This window comes from Artibeus jamaicensis, unplaced genomic scaffold, assembly GCF_021234435.1.
Source record: "Artibeus jamaicensis isolate MK-2021 breed Jamaican fruit bat unplaced genomic scaffold, CSHL_Jam_final contig_519, whole genome shotgun sequence".
Taxonomy (NCBI): domain Eukaryota; kingdom Metazoa; phylum Chordata; class Mammalia; order Chiroptera; family Phyllostomidae; genus Artibeus; species Artibeus jamaicensis.
In genome coordinates, this window is record NW_026521871.1 from 52,691,728 (window position 1) to 52,710,795 (window position 19,068).

Below are 19,068 nucleotides of genomic sequence, written 5' to 3' on the forward strand. Positions count from 1 at the left end.
TGTAACTTCCTGTTGGGACCAAAATTTGTGGGTCCTCTAATTTTGAAATAAGCAGAAGATATTTTGAAGAATTAGCAATGTCTGGTGTTATTGTTTTTTAACTTATATTTTCTTTACTATTGGATGAGATCAGAGGCAGATTGTTGAACCAGTCATAACCAAAGTGGGGGGTGAACAGATACAGGCGGGTACTTCCTTCCCCAAACTCCCATAGTTCATTGCAAAGTTCCTTGGAATAGTTTCAGCGACAAGATTAAGGTGTGTATTCCCAGTTGTGTAGACAGTCAGGCCAGGTCGTTTTCTCTTAGTCCAGAGGGTTCATTCAGATTATCTGGAAAAAGGGCCAGGAATTCCCTGAAACTAGAGTAATCCTACGGAAACCTTTCTCCAAATGGGAATGACTAGAGGCCGACCAACTTTCGAGTAGGGTTAATTCATCTTTGCTGACTCCCTCCCCCCAACACAGGCTTCACACTGGCTTGGTACAGAGCAGGCTCTCCACAAATGAGACCAGGAACCACCTAGAGGTCTACATCTCCTCCTATCAGGCCCCTCTCTCACCTCTAATCCCTCTAATCATCCCATCTGTCGTCCATTTCTTCTAACTATGAATGATGCTCAAGACTGATCTTCTGAAATGGTTAAAGTCAAGGAATTGGACTATCTTTGTCTTCCTGTGGTCCCTCTTGCCACACTTCCTTTTGTAGAAACTGGGAGGTTGTCTGGAAGGTGACTGCAACAAACTCACACCTAAAATTTGGACCGGTCCATTCATGTTGGAGAGGCGAGCTCTGTACTCAGAATAATTTAGTGAGGAGTTAGGATAATCCCACTTCCCCTTCCCAAACTCCTCCCCAACCTGTGAAGTATCTCCTACCAGATCTTCAGGACACCTAAAATTCCCAGCAGGAAGCAGTATCATTCCTTCTGGTTGGAGGGCTGATCTCTGGAAGGTTCTTGTTCAGACACAGATGGATTGTGAAATAGAAAAAAAAGCACTGGACTTGGAGACAGAGCACATGGGTGTTAGGCCAGAGGAGAGACTGGAACAGAAAACCAAGCCACGGAGCACTCAGGGCAGACTCAGCCTCAGACCATTTTTGCTGAGACCTAAATGGAGCCAGTTTCCCACCATCCTGACATACCTGGGGCTTGTTGACGCATCCTGACACACTCTTTGTCCCCAATGCTTTTTCTGTATCCCTCCTTTCACCACCTCCAAATCCTAACCCAGTCCCCCCTACAAATAGAGAACTTTGAGGAGTCTTATGTAATAACCTTGGGTAGAAATTTATTTGTGCATATGATACAATGAAGCCTTCTGTTTTCATAAGATGATCGCAAGAGTAATTCATGTTAGTCTGCGGCTGAACGCTTTACAAAGCAAGTATTTTTACACACATGACTTCAAGCACACCTTTACTGTGTGGTTAGAGTCTGTCTTTGTGTTGTTGACATTTATAGAGTTTAACAGATGAGGACACTGGGGCTCTGAGAGACCCAAGGTCACAGTGAACGAGTAAAAGAACTTGGATTTGGGGTCTGGGTCCAGGGCTCACATGCCATCTGCGGATCTGTTCTACTGGGCTTCCCATACTTGGGGGTCTCTTTGTTGGCTTTCCCAAATGAAAGCCTTCGGGACTTCAACACACCAGGCCATGTCTGGGCTGGTGGGCTCAAGAGGAGAATTACGGGAAGCCCACAGGTGGTTCCGGGAGTTGACTGGAAGATGTAATATAAGCGAAGTATCAGAAGAGGAAATGGAAGTAGAAAAGAAAACAAAACAAAAGATGTCCTATTCACTTACTCCACCAACCACAAATAGTTCAGGGCACCAAGGAAGGTTCTAGACATGCAACACGGTTTGTGCTCTCAAGGAAGTTCCACTCTGGCCAGGGTCACTGGAGGTGGGGGGCTGCCCTGGGCTTGGAGGCCATCCCTATTTGGCAATCAGAAGGGATGCTCCCCTCTTGCTTTTGTTTGAGAACGTGGAGATGGAAATGCAGTGATGAGGGTCTTCCTTGGGTAGTGCTGGGGACTTTTTAGGCTCCAGGAGGGTAGGTCTGCAGCCCAGGGTCTGGGGCATCATTTTGCAACTGTTGGGAGAGTGATCGTCCCACAAGGGACTAGCCGAGGTTGGACAGTGGTTTCAGCGGGTGGAAGGAGGCGAAGGCAGGAGACTGGTGAGTGGAGGTTGCCACGCCCTCTTCCAACTCTGCTGTCTGACAAGGTCCGGGCATGGAGGACTCGAGTTCAAGGAATCTGTCTCCCGGAGGAGAACATGGCATCCAAAATGAGTTAACAATTGGCTGTTTTATTTTAATTATTTTACTCTTGCTACTGAGTATGGACATTGTACTGTACTTACTTATCTCTGTGAAAATCACCAAAGAGGAGGGAACAGTTCAGGGGAAAACATTAGTATTCCCCACGGAACTGCCAGAAAGGATGGACAAATCCCCACAGATTCTCCTCTCCCTTATACAGGGGAGTACGACAGCCAGGGTAATATCATTGTTAACCATAAGGGAAAACATGTCAAGTTGTATAAATTACCCTGGTTTGAGCAACTTAAAGCAATCAGGACCGCCATAGTGTACCAGAAATAAGAAAAACAAGTTACATGTTTGTTTGGGTGATCAAAAGGTGGTGGAATTGTTAGACACCTGTATTTCAGGTTCATTGATTTGCGTAATTCCAGTGAAGTTGTACAAAGTAATTTCTTGATCAGAGAACAAAGTTCCCTCTAATGAAATAGTCCCTGAATGTTTAGAAGTTGTTGAAGTAACAGCCCCTCCTTTACCTCGAATAAGAATATATATCAATTGGACAGGCAAAGAAATTAAAAAAGGGCTGGTTAACTATTACAAACTAAACACATAGAAACAGTTACTAGAGAGTCAGTTTATAGTACACAGAGAAACATTTTAGACAGAAAAGAATAGATAGCTCAATTAGACATCACAAAGGCCTTATAATAAATTTCCTATTACCTCTACTCAATCTAGCGCACCCTTTTGCCCCATGACAAATTCTGAGAAACTAATATACAATTAAGACATTCAAATTCTGTACTTACAGCTACTTCTAATTGCCTGATTAATGGCTCTCCTGGTCAAAATAATCTTTGTTTATTATAACTGAATCTATGAGAACTTTCATACTTTTCCTGGTTACCTTTGTATTGATTTTTTCTTCTTAACTGATCCTGCTATGCACCTGCAAATGTTAGTCACTACCTAAAATGAAAATATAAAAACCTGCTTGTACTTGCAATAAATAGAACAGAGCTTCACTGTCCTTTGAGGCGTGTTGTCGTCTGTTACCCAGCACCGATGCCTACCCTCACCTGTGGGACCCCTCGACCCGCTGCGGCTGGACCGCGGCAGGAGGGGGTGGTCAGAGATGTAGAGTGTGGTCCCTGGTCTCATCCACGCTCCCTTTCTGACAGGATGTCCCTCTATCTTCCCGTTTAGACCTCTCTGTCTCCATGCCTCTCCCCTTGGATTCTCCAGGAGCTGGATTAGGAGAGGACTCTTGGTTAAAGAGTCCTCTGAGAGCCGTTCTATTGGGAGTGCCAAAACATCACTAGGAGTGTAGAGAGATGAACATGATTGTATTTAGCTCTGACCCTGAAATCATCTCGCTGTCTCCTTCCTTTTGCTGTTTCTTCCATCCGTGGTGAGTGACGGCCCCATCTGCTGGTTAGCTAGTCCCTTCTCTGGTTCACTGCCCAGCCCTCTCCAGCAGGTGTTACTGACCTAATTCTTAAAATTAGACCCTCATTCTTCCCCAGCAAGGTCAAACTCCTCCAGGGCCAGCCATCCAGTGGCAACTGGATCATTGAAATTGTAGCTGGAAATGGAGGAGAAAACGCCATACAAGCTCTCTAGGCTCCAGCCCAGGGCAGTCTTCGTAGCTACTTTATTCAACAAGCATACATTGAGTGCCACAGCGACTCCGTGCAAAGTCCTGCTCAAGGATCTGTGGAAGATCCTGGAACTCCCACTTTTAAGGAGTTGCAGACAAATGTTTCCGCCCAGGGTGCACGTCTGGGTCAGGTCATCTGGGGAGCTTTTCCAAAGGTTTCACTGCGGAGCTGAATCAGGCTGACAGATCGGGACCAGATCTGTGTGTGTCGGAACATTTAGAGGGTGGCTTTCACCTCTGCCCTTGGATGTGAAGCTATGGAACCATGTGAGAGACAGGCATGTGTACCATGAACTAAAAAGCAAGGTCAAGTACAGTCATTGCCACAGAAAAGATTAAGCAATGTATTCTGAGTGTAGACTAGGAAAGAAAGGTTAATATCTATAGAGAAGAGGCCTGGGGAAAGGAAGCAGAAAGTGCCCCAGGGCACATCTCCCCAAAAAGCACAAATTAGAAGCAGAGTGACAGCTGTCATTCTTTGTTCCCACTTAGTACACTGGACAGAGCATCAGGGTCCCTGCTTGGCAGGGCATAGGACCAAGTTCCTGACCTCAGGCAGTTTGCAGTCTCCTGGGGAAGGGACATAAGCCATAACTATGACATGGGGTAGAAAGGACAAATAATATTTCTGAGGGGACAAGCAGAGTGCCACGCCAGCCCAGAGAATGCTCTCCTGATCTGAAGATTGAGGAGGGCTTTCTGAGGGAGCTGGGGTTTGTACATTAGGGAGCAGAAGGACAAGTGTGCAGGCCCCGGTGACAGCATGACAGAGGCCCAAAGGAAATTGGGAGAAGGATGTCCGGAAAAGGGTCCGTGGTCTTTTGGGGTTGGATCCCAAGCTACTAGGGGTGGGGACTTAGGGTGGAATGAGAATGGCAAAGTCAGTTGGCACTGGACTGTAGGGGCCTTGGAGCACTTGCTAAGGTGTTTGGCTTTATTTCTGTGTGATAAGGAGCCAGGAAGGGTTTTGAGCACCCTGATTTCAATGCAGAGGACACTGGTGGGGAAAGAGATGAACTGCAGGAAGACGCCGAGGAAGTGAGGCCATCTGGGGATGAATCTGTGGGCACACAATGGAAAGAACAACTCTGAGAGACCTTGGGGAGGCAGAGTCAATGGAACTTGGCCATGGGAGTGACAGGAGAGGACAGCAGGGCTTGAAGATGACTCGGGTTTGGAGGGTGAGTGACTGGAGTGGCAGCTGGTGCCATCAAGCAGGAGGAGAACATTTCAGGTGGAAAGTGGTGAATCCAAAGAGTCTGTTCAACATCCAGCTGGAGAGAGTGAGATGTTGGAGGCATCTGCACCTTAGGTGCCTTCGCCGAGGTGGGTGCTTACTTATCTGGGCCTTTGGAGCTGCACCGTTGGCACCTGGTGGGTAGCAGCTCTACCTTGTTTATCTTTATCTCCTCCAAACACATGCTTCCTGCAGAAGACAGTCTCTATCGCATTCATTTATTTCAATAAAAGACTTATGGACTAAACGTGCAAAGCCAGTTCATGTGCTAGAAATGGGCATTGGGATACAGAACACACCTCCAGTCCAGCTGTGGGCTTTTAGGTTCCAGACTTCGTTCTGACTGTGCTTATTTGAGACTAGGGTTACTTTCTGTCCCGCAGACAGTCTCATCCAGTTGCCACAGAGGAATACAGAACCCGTGCTCTCCAAAATCAGCTGGGACAACCCTACAGTCAGGAATGGCGGAGACCATCTTGCTGGCAGCCTTCAATTGCGCAACTATCACTCCTAGTGAGCTTCAGCCCCTCATCAGGTCTTGAAGAAGGTTCCTTTCAGGGAAGCCTTTCATGGTTTAGATTCATTTAAGAACCTTCTGAACTCAGCAATGATAAGAAATACAGGTCTATATGAATGCATCAATGAAAGAATGAACAATAAGCTCAGAATCCAAGAAATGTTTTTCTTAAGGGCCACATAAAATTTCCGGGCATGAGCCACTTTTCTGCAGAAGCAGGGGTGTGTGGGGCAGCCCGGCGTGATGTAGTCCTTTCGCCCCCACCCCTACAGCTGGTAGCATCGCCAGTGCTGTGCCTTCTGCAGTGCTCCTTTCTGCACCCCCCCTCTTTGCTCCCACCCCGGCTCCTCTGTCCACCTCAACCTGCAGCACCACCCTCTTTTAATAGAAGGAGGCACCCTCAGAGTGGAAGGCACGTGGGGAGTGAGGCGGTGAGGAAGGGCTGGGTGCCTGTGATTGGCAGAGCCAGAAGTTCTGGAGCAGACTTTTGAGGTGTCTGCGGAACTTGACGCCCACGAAGACATAGAGCACTGGGTTGAAGCAGCAGTGGGAGAAGGCGAAGTTGCGGCAGATGAGCAAGGCATAATGCAGCTTCTCGATGACCGTGCAGCTCTGAATGACGTTCTGTTTCTGCAGTGCCTGCAGAAACAGGACCAGGTTGTAGGGAGCCCAGCTGATGAAGTGTGCCAGCACAATGGTGAGGATGAGCCTGACTGTCCGGTGGTGCCGCTTGGACCGGGAGCGGAACAGGGTCCTGAGAATCTCCACGTAGCAGAACAGGATGACCCCCATGGAGAGCAGGAAGAAGATGATGTGCTGGTAGGCCGAGGCTAGGAACCACTTGATTTCGGCATAATCACACCTTGACGTTTCTAGATCATTGAACACTTTGTGGAACATGGTATCAGGGACAGAGGACAGGATGCTGGCTACCCACACAGCTGTGGTCACCAGCACACGACATCGGAGGGTGTGGACCCGCAGGGACGAAAGGGGGGTCACCACAGACTGGTAGCGGAGCATGGTCATGATTGTCAGGAAGAAGATGCTGCTAAAGAGGCTGGTGGAGAACATCATGTTGGAGAGTTTGCAGAAGAAATCTCCCAGCACCCAGCCCCAGTGGTACCCCAAGGTCCACAGAGGCAACAGGCAGGCGAACACCAGGTCTGAGAGGCACAGGTTGAGGATGAAAACATTGGTGAGGGAGTCCAGGCTCTCGTACTTCACCAGGACCCACAGCACCAAGCTGTTGCCCACCAGGCTGAGGAGGAACACCAGCGAGTGCAGGATGGTGGTGTTAAAGACAGCAAAGGTAGAGGTCTGCGGCTCGCACAGAAAGCTGTCAGGATCATAATCCACAGGAGTGACAGACTCTGGGATGTCTGAGGGCTCCATCTAGAGGCTGGGAGCGTCTGAAAGGACACAGACATGGAGTTTAAAGCCATGTGGTTGGGCTAGAGCACAGGAGCACTTGTGTTACGGACATGGGTGGTCCACAGACCCGCTGCCGGTTGGTGAATTATTTGTAGTAAGATTAGAAACTTTCACCAGCACATGGAGTCATTAAACATACTCTAGTGTGCTTAGCACTTTTTGCTTAGCAAGATTTTCTTGATGAAGAAAGAAGTGAATGAATTCACATCCTGTCATAAGTCCCTTTTCTCCTTGAAGATTGGTATTTGAGTAGCACTAAGCTAGACCGGTCTCCTAGGTGCTGGAAAAAGAAGTGGAACTGGATTCAAAGATGTGAGATCAAATTCTGGCTCCATTACTGGGTTCCTGAGCAAGCTACTGAATCTTTCTGAAACTTAGGTCCTCATTTCTAATGCAGAGCTAAGGAGGCCACAGTCACGTCGTAATTTATTCAACAAACATCTAGTGAGCACTCACTATGTCTGCCATCTCCCTCCCTCCTTCTCTCCCTTTTTTATTTCCTCCCATCCGATGTTGACGTCCCAATGGCAGGATTGTTTGAAAAACCTTGCTGTCTCCTGGAGCAGGCTCAAACAGACACGACACAAATGGAGCACCACTCTCTCCTAGGAGAGGGCTAGAGAGCAAGAGCCCCAAGTTCTGTGCGGACCTCCATCGTAGAGATGCTTGGCTGGCTGTTCCACCACGCATGCGCCAGTGCGAGCTAAAAGAACCGAACTTTTGGGCTGCTGCCTGCGTCACGGGGGTCAAAGGTGAGAGGTGAGCCAGCCACCTTCACTGTCTACTACAAAGCAGCAACATACAATCAATACTTATCAGAAGAATAAAACAGAATTCAGTCTCCACAACACAGCTTTTATGATATTCAGGATACAGTACAGAATTACTCAGCTTATGAAGAAATAAGAAAATATGGCCCATATTCAGAACAAAACATAGAAAGTGACTGTGAGATGACCTGGATGTTAGACTTTGCAAAAAGGCTGAAACCGCAACTATTATAACAATGCTCAAGGATAGAAAGGAGAAATATGCATAGTGAATGAAAAGGTAAGGAATTTCAGAAGAAAAAAAATCTTGTAAAAAATCCAAAAGGAATTAGAAATCAATAACAATAAGATATGTAGAAAAGCCTCAATAATGTGGAAGTACAACTCCCAAAAAAAATCTATGAGTCAAAGAAGAAATCACAAGGCAAATTGTAAAATACAGGGTCCAGCAGAAATAATGGTGCTAGAGTATGATTGGGAGGGTAATAATACGGGTGTAATAAATTACAGTTTTCACTTGAACATTTCATCTAAAATGTCACATGGTGTGCTTCAGTGTGATATTGTTATGGTACAGAACTGCATGCTTATGATTTTGTAATACAAGATTTTGTAATGAGAGGGGGGCGTTATTTGTGCCAGACCCCTGATATTTTTGAACTGAGTAATAATGAAAATAGCACACATCAGAATTAACGGGAGGCAACTAAAACGGCGCTTGGAGAAAATGTCACAGCTTTAAGTGCTTTAATTAGAAAGAAGAGAGTCTAAAACTAGTGATCTAAAAGGCGTGACTCAGACACCAGAAAGAGAAGGACAAGCTGAACCCAGAGTAAGTCGAAGGAAGGAAGTAAAGGTAAAGCCAGACACACAGAAGTAGAAAATAAAACAGAGGGAAGATGTGCAGAACAAAGCTGGCTGTTGAGTAAGCATCTGTAATGGCACTGAAACTCCAGCTAGACTGACTGCAAATAGGAGGAGAACGGAAACTTTCAGCAGCAGACGAAAGCGAAGCCATCGCTGCAGAGCCCACTGCCTTCAGAAGAATACGGATGAAATAGCGCTTTAATTTTATCTTAGCAGATTCACCAGCTTCAGTGAAGTGGGAAAAAGCTTTTAAAATGTCCAGTTTACCCAAACTGATCTGAAATGATATGGCAGACTGAAGCAGCCTGCGTTTCATCGTAGAGATTTAGTGAACTATGAAGAAAAACTTTCCCACCAAGAAGACCCCAGAACTACATGGCTTCTCTAGTGAATTCTGTCAAACATTTAGGGAAGAGATGACACCAATCTTATATAAGCTATCCAAACTATCAGACAGAATCCTTCCCAACCTGTTCTGTGAGGCCAGCACCATCCTGATACCAAGATCAGATAAAAATATTGCAATAAACAAACAACAGCTACAGACCAAAAATCCTTCATGAACAAAGAAACAAAACCCCTGACCACCAAGTCCAGCGACACATTTAACAGGAATACTACACCCTGACCAAGTGGTGTTTATCCTGGAAATACAAAATTGGTTTAATATTTGAAAAAATCGAGAAAAATGTAACATTAAAAGGAACTCACCTATATCTACGCCTCTTTACACAGGTCTCAAGGCAGAAATCGTGCTTCCCTATTTTGCTCAGAGAAACTGCAACACCTGCTCTGCCCAGGAGGCTGGGGGAAGGTGAGTAAGGCTGCTGTACCTGCTGACAGACAGAGTCTACTAATCCCTCCTCTTCCCACCAGCAGCCTTCCCGGTTTGACCCACCCGCACAACCCCTACTGCCCTCCTAGCGCCCTCGTTAGCATCCGGCTCCGGTGATCGCTGCTCACAGAGAAGAGCCTGCACTCAGTCAGTCTCCGTGGATGGGTGGGGTCAGCAACATAGGGGGCATCTGAGCCCTGGGTTCCACCAACGGTAGATTCAAGTAATTTTGGAGTTAAAAGGGATGTTCAAGGATGATGTACTTTTTTTAATTTCTATTTTTATTTTATCAAACATTCTATTGGATTAATGTACCAGTTATATATACTCATGATTGGTTTAGATTGGGATAAAATTCATGTAACGTAAGATTTACTATTTCAAATTGTAGAATTCAGAAGTTTTTAGCATAGCCACAGTATTAAGGTATGGTCATCATTACTATCCAATTCCAGAGCATTCCCATCACCGCCCCCTCCCCCAGAGAAATCCCAGGCTTGTTAGTCATCAATCCCACTCCCCAGCCCTCACCCCCAGCCTCCAGCCCCTGGCAGGCACTAAATTACTTCCTGTCTGTGTGGCTTTGTCTATTCTGGACATTTCATGTTAATGGAACCATGGACCACGTAACCTCCTCTGTCTGGCTCCTTTCACTCAGCACAGTGTTGTGAAGGCTTGACCTGCTGTGGCACATGTCAGGGCTTTATTCCTTTTCGTGGCTGATAGCCAATGAAGTAACGCAGTTGAATGGATCCATGGTTTGGTGAAACCACATCTCACATGTCCACTCAGCCAGGGGACGTTGGGGTTGCTTTCACTTTTTGGCTATTATGAATAATCCTGCTCAGAACATTCATGTCCACGCTTTACATGGACAGAGACTTTTGATTATCTTGGGTATACACCCAGAAGTAAAATTTCTGGGTTGTATGGTAACTCTTCGAGGAATTAACAGTTTTCCATGGAGCTGCACCGTTTTACTTTCTTACTAGTTCACTAGGAGTTTCTATGACTCCCCATATTTACCAACACTTGTTAGTTTCCTTTCTTTTTTTTTTAAATGTAGGGTATGAAATGGTAACTCATTATGATTTATATTCATATTTCCTTAATAAATCACAATGTTGAGTATCTTTCCATGTGCCTATTGGTCATTTGGTTGTTTTGGGTTTTTTTGTTTGTTTGTTTGTTTTTTTGAGAAGTATCTGTTCAGAACCTTTGCCTTTTAAAATTTGGGCTTCTCTGGGTTTTTATTATTAAATTGTAAGTGTTGCTTTATATATTCTGGACAGTAGTCTCTGATCAAATATGTGATTTGCAAATGACTTTTCCAAGTTTGGTTCCTTTTTAATTTGTTGGTAGCGTCCTTTCACACACAATTTTTCATTTTGGTAAAAGGTAAATTTAGAAATTGTTTTTGTTTCTTGTGGTTGTGGTGTCGTGTTTAGAAACTGTTGTCCAACTCGAAGCCGCAGAGATTTGCAACTATCTTGGCTAAAGTGTTTCAGTTTTAGCTCTGACCTCTAAATTATATTCAAATTAGATTCCACTCTTCTCTAGGTCTGTCCTTTGGCCAACTTTACACTGTTCTGATTTCTGTAACTCTGCAGTAAGTTTTGAAGTCAGGAAGTATGCGTTCTCAAATTTTGTTCTTTTTTTTCTATTTAAGATTGTAAATGTAGATAGGTTTTCCTATCTATAAGTGGTTTCAACAAGGGTGCCAAGACCACTGGGGGGGGGGTGGAAGACTAGCCTTTTTAGCAAATGGTGCAGAGACAGACTGTTAAACACACACTACACATGCTGGATCTTGAAATGACGCCGGATGAGGGAAGCGAGAAAGAGGATCCGCGGTGTGATTCCATTTATATAACATTATAAGAAAGTGAAATTAATCTACAGTGACAGAAATCAGACCCATGGTTGCCTGGGTGGCATATCTCTGTTGCCACATCACATCTGACATGTGTTCTTAACCAGATACTTACAAAGGCAAAGTTCTAGGTCACTATCCATGTATTTGATACCTTAGGACACGTTAGTCACACTAGGGTGTATAATGAGTGATGTTGGCCGGTGACCCTCCAGTGTCCTAGAGGAAGGACATAAAGAGAAGGAGTAGCTCAGGGCTTCAGATTGTCAGGTCATGCTCTGCCTAAACTTCTGTGTCTGTCCTTAAAGAAATCCTATCTCCTGTAGCTACCAGGCTGAAATTTCTGGAAGCCAAAACACCTCTCAGCCTGCCGTGGCGGAATTATAGTGCAAATGAAATCCACAGGCTTGCAGTGTGTCTTCTCATCAAGTGAGGGCATTGACTGGGGGATAAAAAAATCCTGAAAATTGGAACGGGAACATACAGGAAGATCCCAAGGAAGCTGGGGGTGGAGAACCCCTAAGTTGCCAGTAGAAGCAGCCCTCCCACCTCCATGTGTCCCGCCAGGCCATCACCTGGAGGTGTTTTATATGAGGCTGGGACCAAGCAGACCCCGAAAGCACTGGTAAGTGAGGTGAGGAAGTGACCCGAAGGCCCATGGCTCTTGCTCTTGCTGCACCGCCTCTTTCTCACTCCCATCCCACACACCTTGCCCTCCTGAGTGCAGGTGGATGAGGAGAGTCACACTCATGCCTGGTTTGCAGATGGCCCTGCGTGACCTGCGGACACCACCCAAAAGTGCCCCACTGGAGGACGGCAGTGTCTTTCTGGCACATCCCCGAAGACGGTCGGGTGGAGTGGAGGGAAATCCATCAGCGGGCAGCATGCTGAGTGCCACACCGGTTGTTCACCTGCTCGGAAAGGGCGACGGGCACCCCCACTCTTGGGCACGTCACGGAGAGGCAGCCTCCGCTTCCAGGCTCGCCGATCTCAGCTGCACAGCCAGGTTTGCTGGCGGATTCTGGAGGGAAATCTCAGTTCCCAATTCCCAGATTCAGGGACTGAGAGGAGAGGGTCCCTTTCACTTTTATTTACTTCTACGTAACCTGTGGCTTACGGTTCCCACTTCTAGCAAAAAAGAGGAAAGGTGCCCGGTCACTTTCACTTCCACTTGACTGAGGTCCAAGTACCTCTGACCACTGTGGCCTGCAAGAGTCTTGTTTCTCGGTCAGCTTTATTGAACTGTGTGTCAGTCAGCATTCTGCCAGAGAAAGGGAACCAGTAGCATTTAAAAATATATACATATTATACATATACGATATTTAGATATATTATGAAGTATCTATTTGTATACAAATATACCCATATAATTTATATAATATAAATTGTGTATACATTTATCTAATATATATGTATAATCTATATAATATAAATTGTAGGTATATACATTTACAAATATATATGTATAATCTATATAATATAAATTGTAGGTATATACATTTACAAATATATATATATTATAGATACATTTATAATAACATGTATGCACACATTTACGGTTGATGCAGACACCAGCCCACAGTGTCTGCAGTGTTATGGATGAGACGAGACAAATTCACATGGACTACTGAGTCCTGTGGAGAAAAAGGGACAGTACAGCCACTCTCTCAAGGGGAGAGCGCCCTGACCCTCGCCTTGACAGGCTTTTATTGGCTTTCTACTAGCATACATCAAAGAAGGTTCTCATTCATTATATTTAGATTTGCTTTAGGTAATTACCTTTTACAAATAGCAAAGGAAAGGATGTTACTGATTACTTCCCACAGATTAACAAGGAAAAAATGTTGCAAATGCAAGGGACCACTAAGAGTAATAGATCTGGTTACACTTTAATCCCTGGGAGAATTGACACAGACTTCGGGAAGTTACTTTAAAGATATATAGTAAGCATTTTCTGCCTCAATTCAGGATGAAGAGTTTTAGCAAGAGTAAGTCTCAAAACAGCCTAGGTACAATGCAGTCCTGATTTCCCACGGGAGAACCGACTTGGCTGGTTTGGTGTCCTGTGTGCCACCACGCCCCCATGGGCTTTCCCATAGGGCCGAGCTACATTTGCCAGTCCACGTGGATAGGTTCCCTATGTACAATAACAAAGTCAGACTTCTACCTAACGTGGTATGACTGCTGCATACAACTGCAAACATGCTAACCTTTTCCCAGATGGGTTGCAAAGTTCTTGAGCGATATGCATTTTTTTCCTGGATATCCAGTAACTTGAATACATATGCGAAGTTATTTGTTATGAATATATTTTATGTTTGAGGATAAGGGGGAAGAAACATTTATTTGCCGAATACATGTGTATATAGACATGCTCATGACAAAATAAGGAAGAGATTCTCTTCACTGTTATAGTTCTCAGTTTGGCATCCGACCAGGTGGCCATAGCTGGTATTGTAGTTACCTGCCCCCACTACCCATTCCATAGGCTCACTGCTCTCCGCAAACACCTTAGCTGGTCATGGTTCTTTGACTAATGGGCAATCCAAGCGTTCACTCCTAAAACCTGAACCATTAGCACTTCAGCAGGTGGTCCTAAGAAACACCCTAAGGAATCGCCCGTATTCCAGACACTTTCACACTTATATTGTGGAGTGGAGTGGCCGGTCAGTTTCCCTGGGCCATCAGGGTTGACCCCGGCAGCCAGCCCAGCAGCTCCCTTCTTTGCCCATTGATACAGAGGCAAAAGGGGCCCAAAGTGTCCGGATGGCTGTCTTAACTTCTGGTTTCATGGAATTTTCTCCTGGTGGAAGCATTCCTACCTTGGCAAACAAGACCACAAGATGAGCAGAGCACAGGGTTAGGGGAGTAAGAGGCAAACGTTCTGCTGATGAATCACTAGGGGTAAGAGTGGGTGGTGCTACTCTCACTTCTACCCTTTGATTCCTGGGCCGGTGACTCCTGGCCACGGGAGGAAGAGCACCATATACTGGGCACTGATTTTCAGCATCTTGGAGGCACGCCACCAGGCGTTGCCAGCTGGCTGGCATCACAACTGGGTCTTTAAAAAGGGCCTTTCCATTGTTCTGTCAAGCCAGCAGCTTTAGGGGAACATGGTAAAACTAGCAAACTCCACGGACACGGGCACATTGCTGCCCTTCTTATGCTGTAAAGTAAGTTCCTCAAGCAGAAGCAATGCTGCGTGGAGCACCCTCACAGGGGATCAAGCGGTCCGTGAACCCACGAGGGCAGTTTTGCAGGAACATTGTGTGTGAGGAAAGCAAATCTTTATCCAGAGTAAGTGTTGACTCCAGGAAGAAAAAAACACTGCTCCTTCCGTGACGGACACAGCCCCGTGCAGTCAGCCGACCACTAAACAAGCTGGCCGATCCCTCCATGGCTTCGTCCCTGCTGGGGACTCGGTGTGGGTCTCTGCTGCCAGCAGACTGGGCCCTCAGCGGTGATTGTGACCACGTCGGCCTCAGTGAGTCAGGTCTGAATGGCCGAGCCCTTGCATAACCGCCATCCCTGCCACGGCGGATACTTGGTTCATGTGCCCACTGGGCAGTGAGTGGGGGGGGGGGTCTGGAGGAAGAGGCTGGCTGGCAGCCACAGACTGGGCCAACCTGTCCACTTGACCATTCCAGTCCCCCTCTGCTGAGCTCGCCCTCAGGTGAACGTTTACGTAAGACATTCCCCTGCTCTTCTTTTATGCGAAGTTCTTCAACGCCCTTGCTGAGAAGCCTCGGGCTGAAGCATGGTGTCCAGTACCTGGCGTGACCTGTGAGGGCCACTCTCATGCCTTATTTCCTGGGTTCCAAGGGCCCTCTGGGACAGGCCTCTTAGAATCAAAAGACACAGCCTTAGCCTTTGGAATTTGGAGCCTGGGGTCCTGCTAGGGGAGAGGATCGCACGCTGTCCTCAGCCACTGTGATGCCCAAAATCTCTGCTGGCCACCCTCCCACTAGTTCATCACCCCTCCTCCTGGGCTTCCGCTTCGCCCTCCCGAAGACGTCAGGCTCTTGTGTTCTTTTGCACCTTGTCATTCTTCAGGGCCTCTGTCTGTTGATGTCTACACCTTTATCCTATAACAATCTGTTCAGCGACCATAATGCTGGTGGTTGGCACCTACCGAGCGCTTCTGACCGGCCAGATGCTATGTCACCGCTTGTTAGACTGTCATCAGGTCCACAGTCTCCATGAGTACAGGGGCTGTGTTCTGTCTGGTTCCAATGCCTGGCACATTCTAGGGGCTCAGAAAGTGGGTGCGAAGTAAAGAATCCCCACCATGAGCCCAGCAAGCATTTTCCAGACCTCTTCTTGTGTAGAAGAATAAATATGTGTGTGAAAGTTTTACCGCTCCTTCTGTTGAGAGGCAGGGTCTAATTCTACTCTTCTTGAGTGTGCACTGGCCTTAGTGGCTAGCCCGACTAATGGAACTAGTACAAGTGACATGGTGGGACTTCTGGGTCGTAAGAAGCCCTGCAGCCTTCAGTGGGACCCCTCGGGATACTCTCACTGGGATCCCTAAACCACTACTGGCGAAGGCCACCTTCACGAGGCTGCGCTGCTGGGGAGGCCACGTAGGAGTGTCCGGGCCCGGCTCTCCAGCCTCCTCTGCCGCAAAAGCCGGACACTTGAAGGAACCTGCCTTGGGGTAGCCCATCCCTCAGCTCAGTACCACCCACGGGACCTCTGCTGATACTGCACACAACAAAATCACCCTGCAGAGCCCCGCTCACGTCCTGGAGTCACAGAATTATGAGAAATAATAGTGCAGTTCTCACTCTAAGCCTCTACCTGTGGGTGCTTTATCAACCAGCAACAGTCGGACCACGTAGTGGTGGTCAGAGAAACCCCCACCCTGCCCTCGGCCACCCCACGCTCTCAGGGAACCTGTGAACACTGCCATCACCAAGAGTTCTGCTAACGCTGCAGCAACCTCACTTTGATGTGGCTTTAAGAGAGGAGCCTTCTCTACTTAGCTTCCATTTGCAGCACAGCCGGGAGATCCCCCAAGTGAGGGCCTGCCGGCTTCATAGCAAAGCTCCGACAGCTGAGTTGCTTGGGGGGCTCCGTGCCAAACCTTCATACGGCACCCCTTTAGCTCTGGGCAACCACAAACTCACTGGCTCCAGGGACAGGGCCTTTCCTGAGTAGCACTCTCTGCCCGCCCACCATGCACAGGTCTGGCATGAGGGTTTCCCCACTGAGAGCTGGGGCAATGCAGGCAGCTGGCTGGGGCTGTCCCTGGCCGTACTGCTGCCTTCTCCCCAGGTCGCAGAGGAAAGTGCTTCTGGAATCACCAGCACTGCCTGGGAGAAGGGTCCCAGGGGGCAGTCTGAGGACTGGACTAACTGGTGGGTGGGTATGCTTGCAATGTACGGAGAGTTCTGGATGGAGCTTTTCGATGTTTCTGGCAGCTCGTAGTTAAACCGACACCCAAGAAGCCTGAGGACTCTGAGCCTGCTCCAGGGGCCTCTGGCGGGGGCCCTGTGGGGGTGTCCCTGCAGCCTGGAGCATGTGCCAGCTCATCCTGAGCAGGGAGGGCCCCCTCGTCTCACTCTCTCCACTCCTTGGGTGGGCGGGCGGGTGGGTGGGGGCTGGTGGCAGCCTTCCTGGCAGAGAGAACGAGAGTTGGGACAAGAGTCAGTCCAGGATGTGTTTGTGACGTAGTGAGGCGGCACATCGAGGCCGGACCTCATAGAGTCCTGGATGCTCCTTGCACTCTTGGGGCACAGCCACCGTTTCTCAGTGGGCAGCTGGTGCCCTGCGAGGCTCGTGATGGGTGCAGTTTCCCGGGCCCCACGGGGACCTGGAGAAATAAGGTCTTCTGGTGGGCCCAGGACTCTGTAACAAGGGTCTAGAGGGTTCAGGAGGAGCGGCCGGGCAGTGTAGGGTTTGACATCACAGGATCTGGAACTGGACTGCTGGGGTTCAAACTCAGACTCCAGGATTCTGTGCCCATGTGATTTTGGTGCCTCTGTTTCCCTACACGAACTGCAGATAACTGCAGCATCCACCTCCCTGACTGTGTTATGTCAGGTCCGGCATTATTTTAGGCACGGAGGGCTCCAAAGGAGTAAATCATGTCCTTGCCCCTCTGATGCTCCGGGCTCACAGATGTGGAAACGAACGGCTGAGATGCAGTGTGGTAAGTGCGGTGTGAGGAGCTGGCTATGGGCGCACCAGCCTTGGAGAGGCCAGGAAAGCTTCCTGGAAGAGGTGACATCCAGGAAAACCCTGGAGGGCAAATAGGAGTTACCCAGGGGGGCAGAACACCAGGTGTTGGGGAAACGTATGCCGCAGTGCACATCCTGGGCCACCGGGGGCTCAGAGCAGATGAAGTGCCTGGTATAGGGGCAGGACTGGCAGGACCGGAGGCTGGAAAGATGAGCGGCCTCAGCTGGTGGGGTCGGCTTGGGCTCCCCGATACCTTCAGTTCCAGCCACTCATCTCACACACTGTACGTCCTTACGTGAAGGTCCCCTTGTGTGCAAAGGATAACAGCTCCCTGGCTTGGTCAGTTAGTGCTCTGTCTTGGTGTCGAGTGTACAAGAAGTCACAGAGGCCCAAATGCCCACGCGGGGAATCAATGATCACTCCCAGTGAGAGGAGTGATAAATAATTTGGGGTTCATGTTTCAGAACCCCCACGTGGAGATGCAGGGGAAATTCCAGGAGGAGAAGAATGGGCTAAGTCTTGAAAGGTGAATAGAAGTGGACAGGAGGGAAGAGGAGGAAGCTGGTGACATGGACGTGACCAGCAATGTGAAAATCAGGGCTGGTTTAAGGGCTCCAAAAGAGAAGGCTGGTGAGAGATTCGGAGAGGGAGGAAAAGGCCCTCGGGTGCTTAGCTGAGGAGTTTGCAATTCATCCTGACTGAGAACTAGTGAAGGCCTGTGCGGAGAGGAATAAAGTGATCTGCAGATTCACCAGGATGCTCCTGGCTGCAAGTGACAGAGCTCACGCCTACAGTGGCTTAAGTAGGGGGAGGCTGCTAACTTCCCTGGGGAAGGAAATTCTGGGGCTGATGCAGCAATACGGCAATGTCACCTGAGAAAAAGAAGATAAAAAAAGATGAACAGTGAAAGGACAGCAAACTCACAGTCATTAAGAACCACACCTAAAACAAAAGCAAACTAAGAGGACAGCTAGATCAGGAGCAGAACCATAGAAATGAAGATCACATGGAGGGTTAGCAACAGGGGAGTGGGAGAAGGAGAAGGGGGGAGAAGGTACAGAAAATAAGTAGCATAGACGGCAGGTAGAAAATAGATAAGGGGGAGGGTAAGAATAGTAGGGGAAATATAGAATCTAAAGAACTTGAGACACGTGGTCATAAACTAAAGGGGGGGGAATGGTGGGGGAGGGGTGTGCAAGGTGGAGGGGAATGAAGGGGGAAATAGAACAACTGTAATGGCATAATTAATAAAATATATTTTTAAAAAAAGAACCAGGGCCCTTTCTATCCCTTATACCAGTCCCAGCACCTCGGTAGCATCAGTCTTCACGATTGCAATAAGGCTGCCATGGCTCCAAGCATTGCAGCTTTTACAGGATCCGGAGCAGGAATTGAGGAGCACATGTCTAAACAAGCGGCTCT

General features: G+C 47.8%; 1 protein-coding gene across 1 annotated transcript; it reads right to left on the minus strand.

Moving 5' to 3' along the window:
- Window positions 1-16: 16 nt before the first annotated feature.
- On the minus strand, window positions 17-9,613 carry XCR1 (X-C motif chemokine receptor 1). The gene is made up of 2 exons (XM_037129920.2): window positions 9,467-9,613; window positions 17-7,096 (listed from the first exon to the last, which is right to left on the minus strand). The coding sequence occupies exon 2, from the start codon at window positions 7,077-7,079 to the stop codon at window positions 6,066-6,068; it is 1,014 nt and encodes a 337-aa protein (XP_036985815.2). The 5' UTR covers window positions 7,080-7,096; window positions 9,467-9,613; the 3' UTR covers window positions 17-6,065.
- Between the last annotated feature and the right edge of the window lie 9,455 nt (window positions 9,614-19,068).